At 43.3% G+C, this 22821-nt stretch overlaps 1 protein-coding gene across 1 annotated transcript in view; it reads right to left on the reverse strand.

Moving 5' to 3' along the window:
• The window catches only part of ARHGEF17 (Rho guanine nucleotide exchange factor 17), a 102170-nt gene that overhangs the window by 67421 nt on the left and 11928 nt on the right, over positions 1-22821 (reverse strand). Inside the window, exon 3 of the mRNA XM_042459941.1 lies at positions 9160-9232. Coding sequence (XP_042315875.1) covers positions 9160-9216 — 57 coding nt within the window. The 5' untranslated portion in view covers positions 9217-9232. The remainder of the gene's footprint in view (positions 1-9159; positions 9233-22821) is intronic.

Here is a 22821-nt window from a genome sequence, read left to right on the forward strand (position 1 = left end):
CAGGGCCCTCCGCTGGTAGTCAAGGGTTCCTGTCTCAGCCCAGGATTCCTCTGCCCCATCCCGGATTCGCCCCTTTTCACTGTGCTGCCCCTCACTCCTGGAACCTTTTCCCCCACAAGCAAGAGCCACACTTCTTTAACCAGCTTCAAAACGGAGTTGAAAACCACCTGTTCAGAGAAGCCTTCCCAGGCATGCATAATTGTCGCTTACTATCTGATGTTCTGTTGTGGCTGTTTATATCGATCCATTTCCTGTATTCCTATGTACTGTATATGTATTATCCTACTTGTGATTATGTATTTCTCTGGATAATGATTAACCATCCATTATGAAGCCTGCCCCCTCCAGTCCATCGCTGCCTTGGTCCAACCTCGGAGGTTGAGAGGAACTGCTGGACCTCTTACCCTTCCCTCCACCACTCCCTCCTCCTCGTGTCATGCTTTTTAGATTGTAAGCCTGAGGGCAGGGAACCGTCTAACTAAAAAGTATGTATGTACAGCGCTGTGGTAAATTTACAGCGCTTCATAAGGTTAAATAATATAATAATAAATAAAAAAAATCTATTTTTTAAACATGAAATACACCCTCTCTAGGAATCTCCAGGTCTCTCCAGTGTAAGTCTATGGCCAACATCTGCTAGAACTGATCACAGCATGCTGGAAGACCTACATAATGCTAGAGACGTGGTTGTGTTTTCTCTAGGAACGTCTAGGACCTCCAGCACAACTCTATGGTCAATTTCTGGCAGAATTGTGCTGGAGGACCTAGAGAGAAAACATTAAAGCAAAAAATAATCAAATCTGCAAAAGCCAAAGCCACAAATGTGGAGGGCCAACTACATTACTGTAAGAGGTAAAATGGGATGTGTGCGCGAGATCCATGTTTGCTTTTCCCATACCATGCTTAATTCAATTTGTCTTTATTCTGGTTCGACGCCATCATAATTTTTCTAAGCAAAAAGCCTGGAAAGCACCAAGCTGGTCATGTAGGGAAGGTTTTCTGTACTCTGGTCCCCTTGGCTGCCCTTGTGTGCCTCTTTTCCATCTCTCATCTATCCCTTTGGAGATGGCAGAGACAAGAACTTCGGAGAATACAATTGTGTTTGCAAGCCTCTCAAAATTGCTAGCAGGCCAGAATAGTTACTTGCCAGCTTTGAATTCACAAGAGGAGTCCCTTTTATGCATAACAAGCAGATTATCAAAATAATATTACTCCTTCTTGTCTCTAAATAATAATAATAATAATAATAATAATAATAATAATAATATTGGGGCTGGAAGCATCACACTTTGCAAAAGAAGTGAAGTGATTCTTTGCTGCTCTGTTTGCTTCTGCACACGGAGTTTATCCCATGTAGAAATGGGATTTAAATCAGGAAAATCCTGCAAAAGTGGGATCTTTTTCAGAGGATGTCAGGGGTCATCCTGCACAGAAAGTGGACAAATCCTGCAGAAGCAGGGTCATTTTTAGACGATGTTGGGGGCATTGAGCATTAATCCAACATTAACCCACACAGAAAGTGGACAAAATCGGCCGCTTTTTAATTTCAGGATTTTCCCAAAAGTAAAAAGCGTCCGATTTTGTCCATTTTCTATGCAAGTTAATGCCGGATTCATGCTCAATGATGTGTCTGAAAATGATCTCACTTTTGTGGGATTTTTGCGGAATTTAAATCCCTTTTCTGCACAGGATTTGGGCACTTAGCCTCTTGTGTGATAAACTCCTACCTAAGTTAACAAAAGGCTTCGACAAAGAAGCCCATTTTCACAAAAGATGTATCCACACGCTGCAGTATTAAACCAGTTTGATGCCACTGTAACTGTCCTGACTCTATCCTGGGATTTCTAGTTTGGCGAGGCACGAGAGCTCTCTTTCTGAAATTGTTCAACAGAGGTAGATGGATATCTGTTTATTCCTGCATGGCTGGAGGCTGGATTGTATGGCATCCACAGTCCCTTCCAGCTCCCTCATTCTAAGGGCTTCTTCACCTTTGTTAAACTGTGGAATTTGCTACCACAAGATGCAGCGATGGCTGCCAACATGGATGGTTTTAATAGGGGATTAGACAAATTGATGGAGGAAAGGGGTTACTGGCGGTGTCTACTCATGATGGATACACATTCTTTCCAGCAGCAAAGGCAGGCTGCCTCTCACTATTAAAATATTTATATTCTGCCCAGTGTCTTGGGATCTCGGGGCTGCGAACAAGCAAAATCCATTTAAACTGTTTAAAACAATTAAACATTTAAAGCAACAAGAATAATTTAGATAGACTGGGTTTTAGCTCTTACTACAGGTTGAGTCACCCTTATCCAAAATGCTTGAGACCAGAAGTATTTTGGAATATTTGCATATAATGAGGTATTTTGGAGAAGACCCAAGTCTATGTTTTGTATATACCTTGTTGTGTGCCTTCAAGTCTTTTCTGACTTATGGCAACCCTATCATAGGGTTTTCTTGGCAAGTTTTATTCAGAGGAGGTTTGCCATTGCCTTCCCCTGAGGCTGAGAGTATGTGACTTGCCCAAGGTCAGCCACTGGGTTTCCAAAATCAAGGTTTGCATTTTGGCCTCTTTAAAAAAATATTTAGAAGCCATGGGTAGCTGTAGAATAGTGGTTTGCGAGTTGGATTACAGCTCTGGAGACCAGGGTTCGAATCTTGTCTCGACCATGCAAACCCACTGGGCAAGTTGCAGTCTCTCAGCCTCAGAGAAAGGTCATGGCAAACTCCCTCTGAAGAAACTTACCAAGAAAACACATGATAGGATCAGATTAGGCTCATCATAAATTGGAAACGATTTGAAAGCACACAACAATAGCAACAAATGGTTGAATCCATGGATGCAAAACCTGTGGATACAGAGGGCCAAGTGTGTAATTCTTTAGTGGACAAGGTTTTCCAATCATGACAACTTTTCTTAAATCTCTGTACCAGTATATAGATATATATATACTCCTTTGCTCCGTTTCATGGCTTGCGGATTCTGAGAGCAGCAGTCCAAAAGAGTCATGTGTCATAACAGTGGCAAGACCTTTGATAGCACAAAAATGGGAAAATAATGAACTTCCTACAATAGATGATTGGCTGCTAAAATTATCAGAAATGATGGAAATGGATATTCTGACGGCATGTCTGAATGAGAAAGACACAAATGTAATTGAGAAAGAATGGCTTCCGGTAAATGAGTTTTGTAAAAACAGATGGAACTAAACTATAGGTAGAGTAATAGAAGGACTGGGAAATAAGATGAACTTGGAGAGGGAAGAAAAATCCCTTGCATCATATGAGTAAATTCTAAAGGACATGCTTGGGAAGAAAGGATGACTTTGCAAGAGGCATTGAGGAAGTAGTGTTTTAGGGGTAGTGTTTTATGTTACTAAGTAAATCCTAATGTATATTACTGGATAGGTATGCTTTATGTCTGAAGAAAAATAAAGTATAAAGAAACAAAAAACAAAGGAGGCATGTGTCCAGTCCATGCTCACAATGACAGCTGCACCATTTATGACACCAGACATTTTATTTTCAGTCCGTTCCCCAATTATCCCATGCATGAGATTTGTCTTTTTCACAGCTGCCACACTGAGTTAATGTCTTCACAGAGTAATCTGCCAGAAACTCTCACTGCCAATTTAGATCCTGGGATGTGGAGCACTCCAGAAGAAAGGGAGAGAGCTGGGAACAAAGGTGAAGCAAGGACAAAGCCAGGAAGAGAACTGATAGGAGATGCAGGAGAGTGCAGAATATGTACAAGGGGATGAGAATGGGAGGAGAGAATGCGAAGGACCGTGTTGCAATGGGTGAGAGATGAGGAAAGACTCCAGAGCACGAGATCATGTCTGGAATCTTGCTGATGTCTTACAAAAATGAGATGGGCATTTTTATCTGACTTGCAATGACAAAAATATTCAGTTTGAGACTGCAAAAAGTGGAGTTGCACATGCTTTTGTATCTTGTGTAAAGTTGCAGATGGAGGTACAAGCTTATTGCATATGGAGGTCACTACAGAAGGTCCTAGATCAAACCAAAGATATCCCAGAGAAGCCAGCATGGTGTACTGGTTTGAGCATTGGACTATGTCTCTGGAGACCAGGGTTCAATTCCCAGCTCAGCCATGAAACCCACTAGGTGATCTTGGGCAAGTGACATGCTCTCAGCCTCAGAGGAAGGCAATGGCAAACTTCCTCTGAACAAATCTTGCCAAGAAAACCCCATGATAGATTGGCCTTAGGGTTGCCATTAGCTGGAAATGACTTGAAGGCACACAACAACAACAACAACAACAACAACAACAACAACAACAGCAACAACGGCAGACCTATCATGGGGATTTCTGGGGTTGAGAGAGTGTGACTTACCCAGGATCACCCAGAAGGTTTCCAAGACCAAGTGGGGATTCCTACCCTGATCTCCAGAGTCCTAGTCCTACACTCAAACCATTACACCATGTTGGTTCTCAAGACTAATATAGGCAGACATTTATTCTTTTCAAGACATGACCAAATAATTACTTAGACTTGTTTTTATCATTGTGCTACCCTGTACATATTTTGCAAATAAGTGGAAAGTACACATAATAATAATAATAATAATAATAATAATAATAATAATAATAATAATAATAATAATATTTATTTATTTGTATCCCGCACCTCTGAGAACAATCGGGGCGGCTAACAAATGTTTTTATTGTACTGTTATAATATGTATTTTATATGTTGCGTAATGGTCGGTTGACTGTAATAAAGGCTATTGTTGTTGGTTTGAGTAATGGAAGGCAATGGCCAACCACCTCTGAACAAATCTTGCCAAGAAAACCCCATGATAGGGTTGCCTTAGGTTCGGCATAAGTCGGAAAAGACTTGAAGGCACACAACAACAACAACAACAACAACAAGAAGAGAAGCCAAGATGATGAAGGTGCAGTACAGAGCACCAAAAAGAGGCACCAGGAAGGGCTCTGCATCAGCGCCGTAGCAACCAAATTGTGCGGCACTGCTGTGCAGCAAGAAAGGAACACGCATGGAAGTGGTTCCTTTTTAGCAGCACACTTGCACCATGACAAAGAGCCAGCGACAATGCGATGACAGGCCAGTGGCGCAGCCCCGTTTGGATGCTGCGCTGCTGGCACTTCATCGCTGTGCACACCAACTGGATGGTGCCGCGCAGCTGCAGCGCGTCCATGACATGCCAGGGTTGCGGGGCGTATGCACGTCCTGCCCCCAAGTAACCCTAGCACATCATGGGCACGCCACAAAGGGCCCATCTGTACCGGACCCTAGACACTGAAATAGTTCAAGATTTTCCATACTTTGGCTCAATCATTAATCAGAATGGTGACTGCAGTCAAGATATCAGGAAAAGACTAGGACTCGAAAGGGCAGCGATGAAAAAAACTAGAGAAGATCCTGTAGTGCAAAGATACACCGTTGAATACTGAAGTTAGGATGGCCCATGCCATTGTATTCCCCATTTCTATGTATGGTTGTGAAAGCTGAAAAGTGAAGAAAGTGGACAGAAAGAAAATATCATTTGGGAATGGCAGCATTCTTATTTAGGGGGACAATACCCTCAACCCCCCCCCCCCCAAACATTCACCCCGGTATTTGTTGTGCAACATCACAATTAATAAGGAGGCATGTTTTCTCAATGGTAAGTCCTATTGAATTTAGCAAGACTTACTCCCAGGTAAACAAATCCACAATTGGCAGGCAACAGGCTGTCTTTTGGGGCAAGAGGTAACTGCATTAACTGAATACAGTATGTCATTGCCTGGAGAATTCAGTTGAATGCACTACCTATTCTCTTGAGGCATTTTAAACACCATGCTAGAAATGAAAACAGGGAATTAGTAGCTAACCTCATAATCACTGCAAGATAGGAGGAGATAGCTTCAAAATTGAAGACTGTCCCAATTTCTACTTAAGACTGGTTCAAAAGGGTGTGGAATATAATAGGTAGACATACACATTGCTTAACTGAAAGAAGGCAGAACTGTAGAAATTTATTTACAGCAACATGGACTTAAGTTCATGCACTATAAGAATGTGAGAGCGTCATAATATATTTCTGTACATGTTATTAAGCTTGAGGCTTAATTAATCCTCACTAAAATAGACCTATTAACGTTGTAAACTGGTGAGTCAATATGTAGGCTGAATAGCTTTACACTGTGTGAAGGGATCTTGTAGCACGTTTGAGATTTACAACAAGCACAAGCTTTCATAGACTTACTCTACTTCCACAGATGCATGGTGTGAACTCAGATGAATGACCAAAGCTTTTGTACACTTGGGGGCTAAACAGACTGGCCTGAAGTGTCGGCATGGGGGTGTGGCATTTTGACAACACACGTCCTGATGCCAGCATCATGCCACATGCCCAACCGCATGGTGGGGGCATTACAGCGCTCTGTTGGTGCAGCGTTTAGACACACTGCACCAAAGGAGCACCCAAAAGCTGCGGCAGTGACAAGCGCTCCTTTTTGCCTGTGCCAAAAGGGTGGCATTTTGCAGTTCTTTTAGCAATGCCAAAAACGCCAGATCAGGGCTGTGACATGCGGTGCTGCAGCCCCGATCCAGTGAGGAAAGGGGCAGCAGGGGCCATTCAGACTAGGAAAAAACTGTTTTCAAAGCGTTCTTGCATGTGAAGTTTCATACTCCACCCGAATCTCACACAAGCGAATCCGAGGCTTGCACACCTTTCAAAGCTGGTAAATGGCCCCTAGCGCAGTGTTTTGATAACGGCGCAAATACCGTTTTCTTTTGGAAAACCCCGGGTTCTGGGAATGAGAACTTGGCACTGATCACGATCGAGGCAAATGAGGGAGGGATTTAGGTCAGCGGGTGGCAAAGGGCAGGTTCCTCCCCTCATCGGAGGGAGGGGGGGGAGGAAAAGAGCCCTGGCGAAGAAGGGAGCAGGGAAGGCATTATTTACCGAAGGAGCCTCTTTTCCTGCCATCCCCTGCCGCCCAAAGCCCCTGTTGCTGGGCATTCCTTCCCTTTGCCGGAGAGAAAATTCGGTCCGAACGGAGCTCACATCGGCAACCCCCCCCTTTTCAAATTTTAAACAATTTTTTTGAGCAATATGCGCATTGTTTGTATCCAGAGGCAGATAAGCGCAGGCTTGCTGCAGTTTATATCCTTGGATCTCTCGCTTACAGCAGAGGGGGGAAGCCCAAATGTTGCAAAAGACTCACTTCAATCAATGTTACATTTTTAACAATTTTTTTGAGCAAAATCATCGCATGATTTGTCTTCTCGGCGAGATACAGCAGGGCAAAGGCGAATCAAGGGTAAGAAAAGCTTCTTAAAAGCATAGCAAAAAAAATGCATGGCAATCCCATCCTTTGCCTGGGACACGGGAGCAGATTGACCCAAATGCCCACGGTTTAAAAAAATGGACCCTGTGCCTGGCTCTTTAAAAAAAGGGAGGAGGGGGGGAGGACACTTTCCGATGCCCTTCAAAAAACGTCACCTGACGATCGCCTGATTGGACAGCAGCCACCTCGCCAGCAGACACAGAATGCATTCGATTTAAACATTTGTGGGGCACTTGCTAACGGAGCGATTCGGGGAGGGGCATCCGAATCAGCCCAGTTCTTCCAGGTCTTATGCCAGTATGAATGAGGCCTGTGTCTACTTTCTCACAGCATGAACTCTAAGCTCATTCCAGGGATATCAGAAGAAAAGCATCCCCCAGAACCTTATTTCAATTCAAATTCTGTCTTCCCAAACATGCCAGAGGAGAATGGTGGTGTGGACAGTAAAGGGCCTCTCTGGCTGATCTCACACACTCTGTGGACTCCTAAGGGAGAACAGGTCCAAAAACACCCTGCCGAAATAAGTCAGTTCGAGATTGCTTTAACTACCTTGGCCTCAGTGCTCGGATCCTGGGAATGTTCGCACCAGAGCTTTTGACAGGGAAGACTATAAATGTATTAACAAAACTACTTTTCCCAGGACTCCCTAGCAAGGAGCCAGAGCAGTTAAAGCGGGTCTCAACCTGGATTATTTCTGCCATGTCTTTTGACCACAGTCTTGAAAAACAACTGGAACCAAGCCATACAGGGCTCCTCTAAGTCAAACACCAGCACTTCTTGATTGTGACCAGAAACCGACTGGCAGCCAATGGAGCCGTTGCAATAAAGGGTTGTTGCTCCTGTAGCAAGCAGCAGTTGTCAACTTGGCTGCAACTCTTTCAGCCAGCTGAAGTTTCTGAGCCACCTTTCAAAGGCAGCCCATGCAGACCACATAATAGTATACCCATGGGATGCAAACCCAAGGCATGTACCATATTTATTAAATAATTACATACATAAATATAGAATTCTAGTTGTAGGGTTGGAAGAGATCCCAAGGGCCATCCAGTCCCACTCCCTTCTGCCATGCAGGAACTTCTCAATCAAAGCATCCCTGACAGATGGCCATCCCAGCCTCTGTTTAAAGACTCAAAGAAGGAGACTCCACACTTTCTGAGGAGGTCTTCCACTGTCAACAGCTCTAACTGTCGCGCATGAACTGCCCCGAACGCTGTTACCTTCTCACTGAGACGTGGTACCTATGTATCTACTTGCATTTGCATGCTTTCAAACTGCTAGGTTCGGCGGAAGCTGTACTAGTGGCAGGAGCTACCCCATCATGCAGGACTCAGGTCTCGAACTGCCAACCTTATGATCTTCCGATCATCAGAACTGGCGTCTTAACCACTAAGCCGCCACATCTGACCACCCCTTCAAATACTTAACAGGCCTATCATATCACCTCTTACCTGTCTCTTTCCCGGCTAAACATAACCAACTCCTAATTCTCTCCTCTAGGGCTTAATGGTTTCCAGACCCTTCACCATTTTTGGTTGCCCTCCTTTGGACCACACTCCAGCCTCTCAACATCTTTTTTGAACTTGGCGCCCGAACTGAACATAATCTAAATAAAAAGATTTTGGCAAGTTATAACGTGACCAGTGCTCAGTTGACATATAACTGATTTATCTGTCAAATCCTCATCAAGCTAAAAAGCAGAAGAAAAAGTAACTAGTCCCAATAGCGATCTGGATTATTCTGTTCATACCAAGAGTTGGGCTGTGGTTCCACCTGAAGAAAATTCACGTAACAACCGTGAATTTGCCTCTCTTGGCTTTGTTCCTGCCAAGGCTGCTTACCAGCATGAGGGTCCGGAGAGACTCCACATAGGACTGCTCAGTATCCAAGAGAGTCATGAGACATGTTTCCGCACTATCTGCCAAAAAATAGAGAAGAAAGAGTATTGAGAACAATGTTTTACAAAGGAGGGGATGAAAGATGGTGTGTGTATATGTGTGTAACTCACTCCTAAGAGTCACCTTTGGCTGAAAACATGGCAGGAACAAGGAATGCATCAAGCTGAAACTGGCAGTCCTGAGCTTGATTCTTTTTTCCAACCATGAATCATTCCACTACATGCTCAAATGCCATTGCTGTTTGGCAAATTTAATGTGCATAGTTGTCTTCTTCACAGGGCGTTGAAACCACTAAACTTAACTACGGCTTTTTTAAATGTAAGAATTTGCAACCAAGTAGTATCATGTGAATTATTTAGATGGGGTGGAAAGCCATTTCTGGTCAAATGTAAAGGGATGTAAATATACACAGTTTATCACAACCAACAAAGTAAATGTCTTCCTGGGCATGAACCCATCTTGGGGTTTGCTTAGTGAGAATTGTTCAGAGGGAATCTTGCCTTTGCCTTCCTCTGAGGCTGAGAGAGTGTGACTTGCCCAAGGTCACCCAGTGGTTTCCATGGTGAGTGGGGTTCAAACACTGGTCTCAAGAGCTGTAGTCTAAAACTCAAACCACTACACCATGCTGGTTGTGAGCTTTTCCTCAGTTCCATTTTTCTTGGTACTGGTTGCTCTGCTGCACTTGAGGAGAAAGTAACCATACTCATCATTATTGGACTATGACTCTGGAGAACAAGGTTTGTTCCCAGTTTGGGTTACCTTGGGCCAGTCACACTCTCTCAGCCTCAGGGGAAGGCATGGCAACCTCCTTCAGACAAAATCTTGACAAGAAAAGCCCATGATAGGTTTGCCTTGGGGTTATACTTTAAGTCAGAAATGACTTGAAGGCACTCATCATCATCCACCATCATCATGACTTAATCTAATATTAGAATACATATAGAGCTGCCAGAGAGTGGGGAGCATCAAAAATACACACACCACTCAATAGACTCATCTTGTCATCTGATTGTATCAATGAATGCTCCAGTTATACTGGTACCTGAAACATGTCTCCCTCACACTCTTCTCTTTTAGATTAGGTTGAAAGGATCAGATCATTGCTATCCAAGAATGTACAGTCCACTCTCTGTAACCACAGATCTGCACCTCGTGATTCAACCATCCACTGCTTGCAAATATTGTATGCATATATGTATGTGTATGTGTGTGTATATCTTGACAAAGCAAAGCTTGGTTTATCATTTATCTAAGGGACACAATTTACTATGTCATTATATATAAAGGGACTTGAGCAGCCACAAGTTGGTATCCACAGGGAGTCCTGGTACCAAACCCCAGTGGATACCAAGGACCTATTATATTTCCTTAATAACTATTCCCTCTATGGGGAATGCTAACCTATTTTTTCTGCCTGCAATTTTGTTCTTTCAAACTCACCATCCTAAGATGGGGCCCCTCCACTTGAATGGATAAAGGCTCTAGCCGGCCTTTCATGCCAGTAATAATCTCTCAAGTTCCTTCCTTTCTAACACATCCACCATCCACTCATCCATCATCTTATTCCTTTCTTTTCCACCTCCTCCTTGTTCCGTTTCTGCTTTGGTTTCTTTTCCCAAAGACGCCATGCTCTAATCAAATCTAATTCTCTGCAAAATTCAACATGCAACTGCAGTCCATTTACAGGGCAAGAGGAGGGCCATGAAATCGAGATGTCGCCCGACAGGCTCTAAGAATAAACCTTTGGAAACCAGATCAGATCTTGGGTCAGTTCCTGAAGCATAGCTCCCATGGCTCCGGTGCCTTTGTCTTGTCATTCTTGTCCCACTGAGACCCAAACCAAAGCTGGTTGCAAAGGAGGTTTTGAACATTACACTGAGTACGCTGGTACTATGGGGTTGTCCCTCTGCTTTGGGGATCATGAAAAAACTATGGGTGGCCCTTAAGAAATGGGAGTGCCATACATTTGATAGTCTTGATGAGAAATCTTAGGACCAAGAGGCCACTGTCAGAACAGATACATAGGAGAAACAGATGTTCCCAACTGCAAAGGGACCAGGCAAGGATGCCTCCTTTCACCTATTTGTTTAACTTATAGGCAAAAATATCATATGAAGGCAGGCTTAGCTCAGAAAAAAGAAGGAGTAAAGATGGAAGGAAAGAACAACAACAATCTAAAATAAGCTGATAGATATTTTTTAAAACAATCAAGGCGGGTTATGACCGCCGCTTTGAGGCGGTCTCCCGCCGGCGCCATTTGCTCTGTGAGGGAGCCGCAGCGCAGCACACGCGCGGCTCCCGCGCGGAGCAAAAAGAAGCTCCATTTTGGAGCTTCTTTTTGCGGCGCCTCTATGACGACGCGAGGGCCTGGGGGCAGACTCACGACGTCCGGACGCACCGCGTCCGATACGTAAAGATGGCCGCGCCCTATGACAGGGCGCCGCCATCTTTTACGTATTCTATGTACTAGGGTTAGGGGTGCGGAAGCACCGCCCCTTCCTAACCCTAGTACGTATAGAATACGTACTAAATGGCGGTGTGTAACCCGCCAAAGATAAGCAGATGACACCATGCTGCTAAGCAGAAAACATTATAGACTTGGAACAATTATTAAGGAAGGCTAAAGATAAAAGTCCAAAGGCAGGCTTATGGTGAATATAAAGAAAACAAAAATATTGACCATGGAGAAACACCATAAATTCAACCTAGATATGTGGAAATCAAAATAGTTCCTATATCTTGGATCAAACATTAGTCAGAAACAGAGACTGCAGTGAAGAAATAAGAAGAGACTAGGAATGGGAAGAGCAGCCTGAAAGAAAGTAGTAGACATGATCCTAAAGGGTAAGATACACAAATGAAGATTCAAGTGAGGATCATCCCAGCCATTGTATTACCTATGGCCATGTATGGATGTGAGAGACGAACAGCAGAGAAGCAGGCACAAAGAAAATAATCTCATTTGAGATGTGGTGCTGGAGAAGAGTGCTGAGGATGGTGTGGATGGTCAAAAAAACAAACACCTAAGTTTAGACAGAAATCTCTCTGGAAGCCAAGATGACGAAACTGAGGCTGTTGTATTTTGCCACATGATGAGAGGCATGACTCACTGGAGAAGACATAATACTGGAAAGGTGGAGGGCCATAGAAAGATGGGGAAGACCACACGCCAGATGGATACTCTCAATTAGGGAATCATGGGCATGAATCTACAAGACTTAAAAAGGGCAGTGGGGAACAGGGGGTCTTGGAGACATCTCATCCATAGGGTCGCCCTGAGTCGGCATTGATTTGAGGGCAGTTAACAACAAATGAACCATCCCACACATTAATCAGGACAAGGGACTGGACTAGCCTTTCCTAAATGGAATCCTGGAATTCTCGCTTTACAAGATCTTTCGTTTCCTCTGCCAAAATGTGCTGGTGCCCCGCCAAACCACAAATCCCAGGATTCTGTTGGACCATGGCAGTTAAGTGGTGCTGAACTGCATTATTTCTACAGGGCAGAGGACCCCTAATTTACCCATGCTGCTCGATATAAATTTTGGAATCCATGATAACCCTTAATGACCCCCTGGATGAACCTCGCAGCCTGTCCGCCATTACTGGCAAAGCGAGAGGACATGTACCCTCCCCTAAGGGAGCACCCATATTAACATCTCAAGGGGCCGGGAAGTTGCCTGAAGGATTATCTCAAGGCTGGGAAGAGTAAAAGGATTGCCTCCCCTGAAGCTTATCAACCTCCTCTTGAACCTATTGTCCAAGTGGCATAAGCCCTTTATACTATCTAAAGCAGACATCCAGGTGAAAAGAAAATCTTTAGAACACCTTTGTTCGGCCAAGCCAGCCTCTTGCGCTCAGGCCCGATTTGGCCTATAAAAGTCCCACTTTTGCTGCTCAGGGCGCCATTTTCAGGTCTATTCACTCACGTCAGTCGGACCTCTGTTCTGGTAGGGCATTTCTGCTACTCACAGGTTGCGGAGCAGGCTTGTCTCATGTCAGCACTCATCACTCCCCAGAGGAATCTACATTCTGGTAAACATCTCCATTAGTAACGCCTGAAATCTGTTCCCATTTTCCAACCTAATTTTCCTGAGTGTGTGTGTGAGTGTATGTGCAACGCATGTGTTTTTCCCCTGTTTCAATAAATTAGACATTAGTTATTATATCCGTCTCAGCTTTATTATTGGGATCCCCTGGTCTACTCCGTATACATTCGGAGACGATTCTGCAAGGGCCGTCGTAGCGGCCCTCCTCTTGCAATATTTGAGCTATAACAATTATAATAAAATTCCCCTAAACGGACCCTTGGCTACACTAAGACTTGGAGGGCAGCTGTGAAGGAACTAAACAAGATCCTCCAATATGGAAAGTCTCATTAAAAACCAAAGACAAAAATCATCCATGCCATAGCATCGCCAGTTTCTTGTCTAGTTGTGAAAGCTGGACAAGGAAAAGTCTGAACTCCTGAGAATTTCATGTGGCCGGATCACATTCTATTTGACTGGAATGAGGAGGGTTTTTTAATTGTGAAGACTCCTGGCCTAGTTATTTGAGTGTTGGACCACAACTCTGGAGGCCAGGGTTTGATTCCCCAGTCAGCCATCAACCCAGTGGGTAACCCTAGGTAAGTCACATGCTCTCAGCCTCAAGGGAAAGTAAAGAAAAACATTTTGAACAATCTTGCCAGAAAACCCCATGATAGATTCACCTTAGGGTTGTATTCAAGTTGGAAATGACTTGAAGGCACACAACAACAACAACTAGACTGGTCCAGTAGCAGAAGAGCAACAACCATATACAGAATGGACTGCTTCAAGTAGCTACAACCCTGAGTTTGCAGACTTGGTTAATTAGCAGGCCCTTTTGGTGGTCTCTCATTCATAGGGTCACCGTACATCGAAGTAGACTTGACAAGCAAGTAAGAACAAAAGCCAGTGAGGTTTGTTTTTATGTGCTTCAAAGTGACACTGATCTATAGCACTTCATCCTAGGGTTTTCTTGGCAAGGTTGATTCAGTGAAGGTTTGCCATTGCCTTCCACTGGGTGAACTCAGGCAAGGCACACCCTCTCAGCCTCACAAGAACACAATGTAACACAACATCTGGTTATGCCCTGCCCTCCCCAAATGTAACTTCATAATAGCAATAATAGCAATCCAAGGCATGTACCATATTAAATAAATAAAAGAACCATAGAATCATAGAGTTGGAAGAGACCACAAGGACCATTCAGTCCAACTCCCTGCCAGGCAGGAACTTTCAATCAAACCACCCCCAACAGCAGGCCATCCAGCCTCTGTTTAAAGACCTCTGTAACATCTTGTAAAATCTTGGAGAATTACAGAACTGTGTGTTCCCATTATCAGGCTAAAAAGCATGAAATAATACAGTAGAATCAAAGGAGTCCCAGTGAATCATCAGACGGATATGATTTTTTTTTTTTTTTTTTAGTATTTGGAGAGCCTAATCCATGGGTTTCTGTTTCTGCAAACATCAGAGGATTCTGCAAGCTGCAGAGTTTGGAAAAGTGACCTTTTTGTCAAAGCAACTCTTTGATGCTTGCAAAGGCTTCCAAACAGTTAAAGATGCTATTTCAAGTGGGATCCCCCTGCCAAGCAACACTCCCACCTAAAGAAGATAATAGATTCATATAAACCTACAGTTGGAAGAGACTGCAAGGGCCATCCAGTCCAACTTCCTGCCATGCAGGAAGACATAATCAAAACACTCCGGACAAATGGTCATCCAGCCTCTCCAAAGAAGGAGACTCCACCACAAGCCATCTCCCAGAAGACTGGGAGAGATGCAACATCACTTCTGGCCTCCAAGATGGCACCTACAACAGCACAATGACAGCCCTGCAGTGCTCCAGAGAAGCCAAAAATGTGTTGGGATGGTATTCCAAGTACCAAAGCTTGCCCATCCACAAATAAACAAGTGAACTTGTACAAATGCTGTGCCAGGTGATACAAATTCAGGGTGCCTAGGCAGCTTGGTTGCATCAACTGGCAACTAGAATGAGAAATTGTAGAAATCACTGAACAACAACATTTATTTGTAATGTCCTTTTTATCAAAGGCTGGAACTTCAGACATATATAATAAAAGAAAAAACAAATGAAAAATCATAACAGTGTAAAATGTTAAAATTCTAAAATACTAAAATAATACACTACTATACTAAAAAGAAAGTCCTCAACAATCGCACATTGTGCACATTGGGTATTTTGCCTGATTTATTTTCTTCCAAAGGTAAGGCTTTCACCTAGACCCTGTTCACATGACAAAATTATAACACTACTTTAACTGCTAATAGCTGCATACAGTGGGATTCTGGGGTTTGTAGTTTGGGGAGGCACTAGAGCTCTTTGGCTGAGAAATCTAAGCATCCCTCTCCAAACTGCAAATGCCAAGATTCCATGGGATGGAACCATGTTAAAGTGGAATTATGGTGCTATCACTGTATAGAATGAAAGGGAAATGTCATGCTAGCACAGGACCTGGAAACGGTTGTGATGACTACCATGTCCAGCACAGTCCCTGAGGGATTCTAGGAACTCTAGTCCAAGAAATATCTTCAGCAAGATCTTCTTCAGGGCTATCTCTCAATGCCCAACTGCATGTCCAATAAAATGAAATGGCTATGAATCCACTCCCATCTCCCTGGCAGAGTCAATTCACTCCAGGCTTTAGAGAGCTTTAAAGGAGCTGTCCAAGGTACTGAACAAGGTCATCACCACTGATAATTCCCAGACAACTTGGATTAAAACCTGGAGTGGATTCACTGCCCCACTGACATGGGAGTCACCAGCCACCATTGAACATGGATGTGGCTTTTGGCCACTGTGGTGTGAACATACCATGGAAGATGCTCAATATGCTCCTGCAGCTGCTTTATAGTAAGAATAGTAGGATTAGAGAAATTAAGAGAGCAATAGAAATACTGAAGTTAATAGAAATCATAACCTTAAGTGGAAGTGGTATTAATTTTCAAGAAACAATCACACAATACCAATGTAATCAATCGAAGTATAAATAGTAAAATTTTAGAAAAATGGAACAAAACAATAGTAACGGTTTAGTTTATTTAAAGGCTTTCTTTTTGTTTGTTTGTATTCTATCTCTTTTGTCCATGTTAAACATAAATGTATGAAAGCATCTAAATATGGTAATTGTTTGTAACATGCACAATCATAATAATAATAATAATATGCTCCTACAGCTGCTCATAGCAGGGGAAGATTTGGAAAGAAACGTCACCTCTGTCTGTTAAAAAAGGTGGCAATCCATAATTGTTGTTGTTGTGTGCCTTCAAGTCATTTCTGACTTATGGTGATCCTAAGGCAAACCTATCACAGGGGGTTTCTTGGCAATATTTGTTCAGAGGAAGTTTGCCATGGCCTTCCTCTAAGGCTGAGAGTGTGTGACTTGCCTAAGGTCACCCAGTGCGTTTCCCTGGCTGAGCGGGGATTCAAATCCTGGTCTCCCAGATGCATTTGCACTGCAGAATCAATGCAGCCTGACACCACTTTAACTAACATGGCTCAATTCTATGGAATTCCAGGATCTGTACTTCTGTGAGATATTTAGCCTTCTGTCAAGAGTGCTCTGGTGCCACAACAAGCTACAAATCCCAGGATCTCACAGGATGCAGCCATGACAGTTCCAGAGTGCTATCATTTCTGCTTCTGAACAACTATGAAAAGTGCACCATCCACCCAGTCCTCTTTCGAGCTTTTCCATTCTGACTCTTTCCTTCAACTGGCCATTCTCTCTTCCTTTCTATTCTCCAATTTCCCTAAATGTTCTCATTTTCCTTCCCAGTCCACACTCAGCAATCTGTGGTTGGTGACTATGTTCAAAGTATCACTGGGCTTTTTCTGGATTTATATCTCTGGATGCTTGCTCCCCATTAAAGGTTTTTAATATATATATATATATATATATATATTAAACCGCAGGCCAACATCCTCCTCTTCTTTCTCCATGGCTTTGCTCCAATCCTGTTGCCACTCCCCACACAATTTCTCTATTAGAAGCAGCTATAACAAATATGGCTTTGTGGTGAGGCACATGGTTCACAAACTAAGGATCCCCAGTATCTGCAGCCCAGAAGGGCAAAGCAGGATGTTGCATTGTAACTCACAGCATCCATCACCACTGGTTAGGGCTGCTAGGCCTTGCAGTCCAGCAACAAGCCTTGGAGGGCAGCATTAGCCAAAAGGTTCTCATGTAGAAAGGCTGGCCCAAGTTCCTCTGCCTTGATGCAGGGAGGGTCATTCTCTTGGGACCACAGCTCCCAAAATCCCCCACCCACCACGGTCAGTGGATTCTGGGAACTATTGTCAGAGGCTTGCTGTTGTTGTGTGCCTTTCAAGTGGTTATGATAACCCTAGGGTGGTTTTTCTTGGCAACTTTCTTCAGAGGGGTTTTGTCACTGCATTTGCCATAAATGTAATTGTTAGATTTTCCCCCTTTCTAGTCTAAATTCAACTGAATTATGGTAATTTTTTTTTAGTTTATTAGTGATTAATTGAATGCAGGGACTCTTTTCTCACTGTCTTTCCAAACTCTGGTTGTCATTTGAACACCCAGCTTTTGAAAGGGCTGAAAGACAAAGTCTAGCAAGATGGACAGTCTAAATCTCTTGCTCAGTGAGCTATATGCATTTATATTCAGTACTCTCAAAATTGGAGTCTTACGATCTGTTTTTCCTCGGTGACTACCTTTGCCAGTCCCCTGTGTGGTACAGGAATGAATGCCGTTGTTGTTTATCTTTGCAATTAAATCAGAAAGAGCTAGCTCTTAATTGAGTTAGTGACTAATACAGAATCAATTCAATACAAGATTAATCTGTGGCATGAACAGAGGCAGGAGAAGAGATTCACCGCTTCCCCTTTTGGCAGTGATGCTGTGCTCAGTAAATCCATTAAAACCTGGGATCATCAGATGCAACTTAATATGATTCAATTTCTCCCCTTTGTCTTTGGGACGACATCACAGATGGCGAAAACCAGGGGCTAAGTTGTCATCTTTTCTCTTGGCCCTGCTCCTGTGCTTTTACAACAGAGGCTCAGTAGGAAGAAATGAAAAAGGATGACATTTTCCTGGCAGAAAAAGGAGAAAGCCTGGTAAAAGTTGGAAAATGGATTCAGATGGACTACCACACCCAGAATCCCCTAAGCATCCTGGCATCTATTTAGTTCTTGAATTTACACTGTGTCTTTGTCCTGGGATGGGATGCAAGGCAGCTTGGTTGTTGTTCTAGTTCTTATGTGCCCTCAAGTCATTTTGGATTTATGGCATATGACCCACAGGGTTTTCTTGGCAATATTTGTTCAAAGGGGATTTGCCTTTGTTTTCCTATCACCACCACCACCATCATCGTCATCATCATCATCAATTATGTGGAGAGGTCTAGTAGCACCTTTGAGACTCACTGAACGAAAGAAGTTGAGTTTTCGTAGACTTCAGTCTACTTCCTCAGATGCATCTGGAGGAAGTAGTCTGAAGTCTACAAAAGCTCATGCTGCCAATTTCTTTCTTTCAGTGAGTCTCAAAGGTGCTACAAGATCTCTCCACATAATTGATGATGATGATGATGATGATGATAGGAAAACAAAGGCAGACTAACACAGCTATATCTTTGTATTAATACTACTACTATTATTACTACTAGTAGTACTACTATTTCTTTTCTTATATCCTGCCTTGCTCCCTACATAGGGACTCAAAGCAGATAACAGCAAATTAAAAAAAACAATACAATTTAAAAACAGTGCAACAACATTAAAATGTAGAAATATAAAATTTAGGGGGGGGATTAAATCTCAGCCTCTGAGGCTGAGAGATTGTGACTTGCCCAGGGTCACCCAGTGGGTTTCCATGGTGGAGTTGGGATCTGAACCGCGTATCCCAGTGTCCTAGTCCAACACTCAAACAACTATACCACATTGACTTTGGAAGGTTGAGGAAAGGATCAAAATTCAAAATGACCTTAATAGGTTAGAAAGCTGGGCCAAAACTATCCAAATGAATTTCAACAGGGAAAAATGTAAAGCACTGCACTTAGGAAGAAAAATGAAATGCACAGATATAGGCTGGAGGACACCTGGCTTGACAAGCTACATGTGAAAGGGATCTAGGAGTCCAAGTAGACCACATGTTGAACAAGAGTCAACAGTGTGATGCGGCATATAAAAAGGTGAATGCAATTCTAGACTGCATCAATAGAAGTATAGTGTCTAGAACAAGGGAAGTAATAGTGCCACTCTATTTTGTTTTGTTCAGGCCTCACCTAGAATAACACTGTGTCCAGTTCTGGGAAAAACAATTCAAGAAGGGTGTTGAGAAGCTGGAGTGTGTCCAGAGGAGGCCATCAAAATGGCGAAGGGTCTGGAAACCATAAAGCCCTATGAGGAGAGACTTAGGGAACTGGGTATGTTTAGCCTGGAGAAGAGAAGGTTAAGAGGTGACATGATGCCCCTGTTTAAATATCTCAAGGGGTGTCATATTGAGGATGGAGCAAGCTTGTTTTCCCACTGCTCCAGAGAGTAGGACCCAGAGCAATGGATACAAGTACAGGAAAAGAGATCCCATCTAAACGTTAGGAGGAACTACCTGAGGGTAAGAACTATTCAACAATGGAAAATGCTGCTTCAGAGTGTAATGGAGTCTTCTTTGGGGGGAGGGGTGTTTAAACAGAGGCTGGATGACCATTTATTGGGGATGCTTTCATTACGTGTTCCTCCATAGCAGAATGGGGTTGGACTGGATAGCCCTTGAGGTCTCTTCCAACTCTAGGATTCTATGATGAGAAGATGGCAGATTTCTGTAGGCCACTGGAGACCTTTGCCAACATGCTATCCTTCGCTGCCCTTGTTAACTGCAGACTCCATGAACGTGTGAACCATCCTTCCTGGGTCTTCCTCAACCCAAAGTGCTTTCCAGTAATCAAATTAACATTATATTTTACAAAAGTTAAAAAGAATTAACTATTCACCATAAATAGTAATACTTTTATTATAAGAGGCAATGTTGTGCAGTGTTCTGAGTATTGGACTAGGACGCTGAGAGACCAAATTCCCACTCAGCCATGGAAACCCACTGGGTGACCCTGGGCAAGTCACACTCTCTCAGCTTCCAAAGAAGACCAAGAAAACCCCAGATCATGCCAAGAAAACTCTGCAATAGGTTTGCCTGGGTTTTTTTTATAAGTTGGAAATGACTTGAAGACACACAACAACAAAAATTATAATATAACAATAATGGTAATAAAACCATTTTTATTATATATTTACATATGCCCCTTATTCTAGAACCCTAGCCTATGAAAATCAGTTTTTCAAACCATGAGAACTATGAACTTATTTTGTGAAAACTCCCCATACTTAGTATAGTCGGCCCTTCGTATGCATGGATTCTGCATCCACGGATTCAACCAACCAACCAACCAACCACTGTGCAAAAATATTCACAAACAAAAATTTCTTTGATTTTGCCATTTTATATAAAGGGCACCATTTTACTACCCTTTTGTCTATAACGGCACTTAGCAAAATCCACAGATTTTGGTATCCACCGGGTTCCTGGAACCAAATCCAGCCGACTGAGAAGCTGACCTCCAGCCATTCTGTCTTTCCATAGTGAGCAATTCACACCTTCTGCTGTGACGTCCCCGCTCTCATAAACAATGCTGGGATATCAGTCACAATTGACAGTGTTGGCTGAGGCTAGAGAACAGGGTGTTTTATTAGCAAGAGGGCAAATCCCATGCTTAAAGCCACACACGGGAAAGAGAGATGGAATGGAATACAAGCCAAGCGCCTGTTTCCTTCCAGCTCAGTATGTCTTCCAGCGGGCCACCCTGGTGGAGGCTGAATGTCTTTATGAAGGCGAGAGGGGATGACACAGGTACCACAATGTTCCTAATCATGACCCATCAGATGGACAGCTGTGAGTTGAAACACTGAGACAACCCAGCTTTAACTGAAAACATCCACTGGTAGTCGTGTTGGCTGTATAGTAACATAATCCAGTAACATAAAAAACCCACCAAACAGTGATGCCTTTATTGGACCAACCAAAATATGCAATATACACACTGCAAGCCTTTGAAGCTCCACTGGCTTCTTCATCAGGCAAGGTGTTAAAAAACATACAGGAGGGGGAAAAAGATGTTAGTCATAAGCCTGCATTTTGCTGTTTTTGTTCTTAGTTCAGATGGTGTGGAGGGGTATTTATTGCAGGCTGGCACCTCTGGCCACGTGGCAACTGGGAGACTAACATCCATTTGCTGCACAAAAAGATACTCAGCTTTAACTGAATGAGTCACAAAGAGGCCTTGAGAGTCTGGACACAAGCATGTCAGAAATGAGAAAAGGAGCTGTTGTGGAAGATGGAGAGCATCCCTGGGAAGGTGGTCAGTAGATTATTTTTATCACAACCACAGGAAACTCTCACAAACAAAAATCCATCAGTGATACCTTTATTGGCCAACCAAGATGCACAATACACTTGCTCCAGGCTTTTGAAGCTCCATGGGCTTCTTCATCAGGCAAGATGTTACAAACCAAACAGGAGGGAAAAAACAACAATTGGAGGTTTTGAGGCTGAAGAAGGGCTTGGATGGTGTCTTCCTCCATGGCAGAAGGAGTTGCACTGGATAGCCCTTGGGTCCTTTCCACTTCTAGGTGCCTATGATTCTATGAAATCTACTCTGTTTTAACTAGAGATGCCTAGGACTGAACCTAGAACCTTTTGCATGCAGAGCAGATGAATTGAGCTACATGCCTTCCTCCAAGGGTCTGATGCTCTCTTTCCTGCTCCACTTCTATAGCTATCAACTTCAACAGAAAAAATGGCATCACCTGACAAATCCCCTGCTCTGATTCCAGTATCACCCTGGGCTTCCTTGCCTGGCATTAAAATTGCCGGAAGCCCACAGAGATGACACAGAAGGATACCATGCTGAGCCCAGCTTGCTTTGCACAGCTAGAGATGGAAACACTTCCTGAGCTATGTCTCTACAGAAGGAGGTTTCAGCTAAACTGCTGAAGCCTAGCACCTGCTAGAAGAATGCCTTCATGATAAATTAAAGGTTTCCAAGGCACACTTATCACAGGGTTAATTGCCTGTAATTACTGGATTAAGTGCATTAAGGAGCACAGATCCTGCGGGAAGCAGCACCACTGCTGTTTTCAGTCATTTGAGTCTGCAAAATAGGACTTAAGTCAAGGCAGTTCCTTTAGTCTACGGAGCATCCCCACTCTTCCAATAAAAAGAAAGATGTAACTTTAAAAATCAGCTCTTGCCCAACAGCCACAGTGTGGGCAATGTGCAGCCTATGGGCCAAATGTGCCTTCCCAAGGCCATTTCTGTTGCTTTCAAAGGTCAAACCTTTTTTGCCATCAGAAATGATCACCAGCACACGCAGAAGGCATTTTACCATATCTGGAGACCCCTTGGCCCCCAGGGAATTAAAAAAAAAACCCCAGAGTTGGATTACTATGAATTAATCATTAAAATATTATATTATTAAAATTGAATTATTAGCCACTCTGAGACCCTTTGTTGATGAAGAGCGGGCATAAATACTCCAAATA

This window comes from Sceloporus undulatus, chromosome 3 (genome assembly GCF_019175285.1).
Source record: "Sceloporus undulatus isolate JIND9_A2432 ecotype Alabama chromosome 3, SceUnd_v1.1, whole genome shotgun sequence".
Lineage (NCBI taxonomy): Eukaryota > Metazoa > Chordata > Lepidosauria > Squamata > Phrynosomatidae > Sceloporus > Sceloporus undulatus.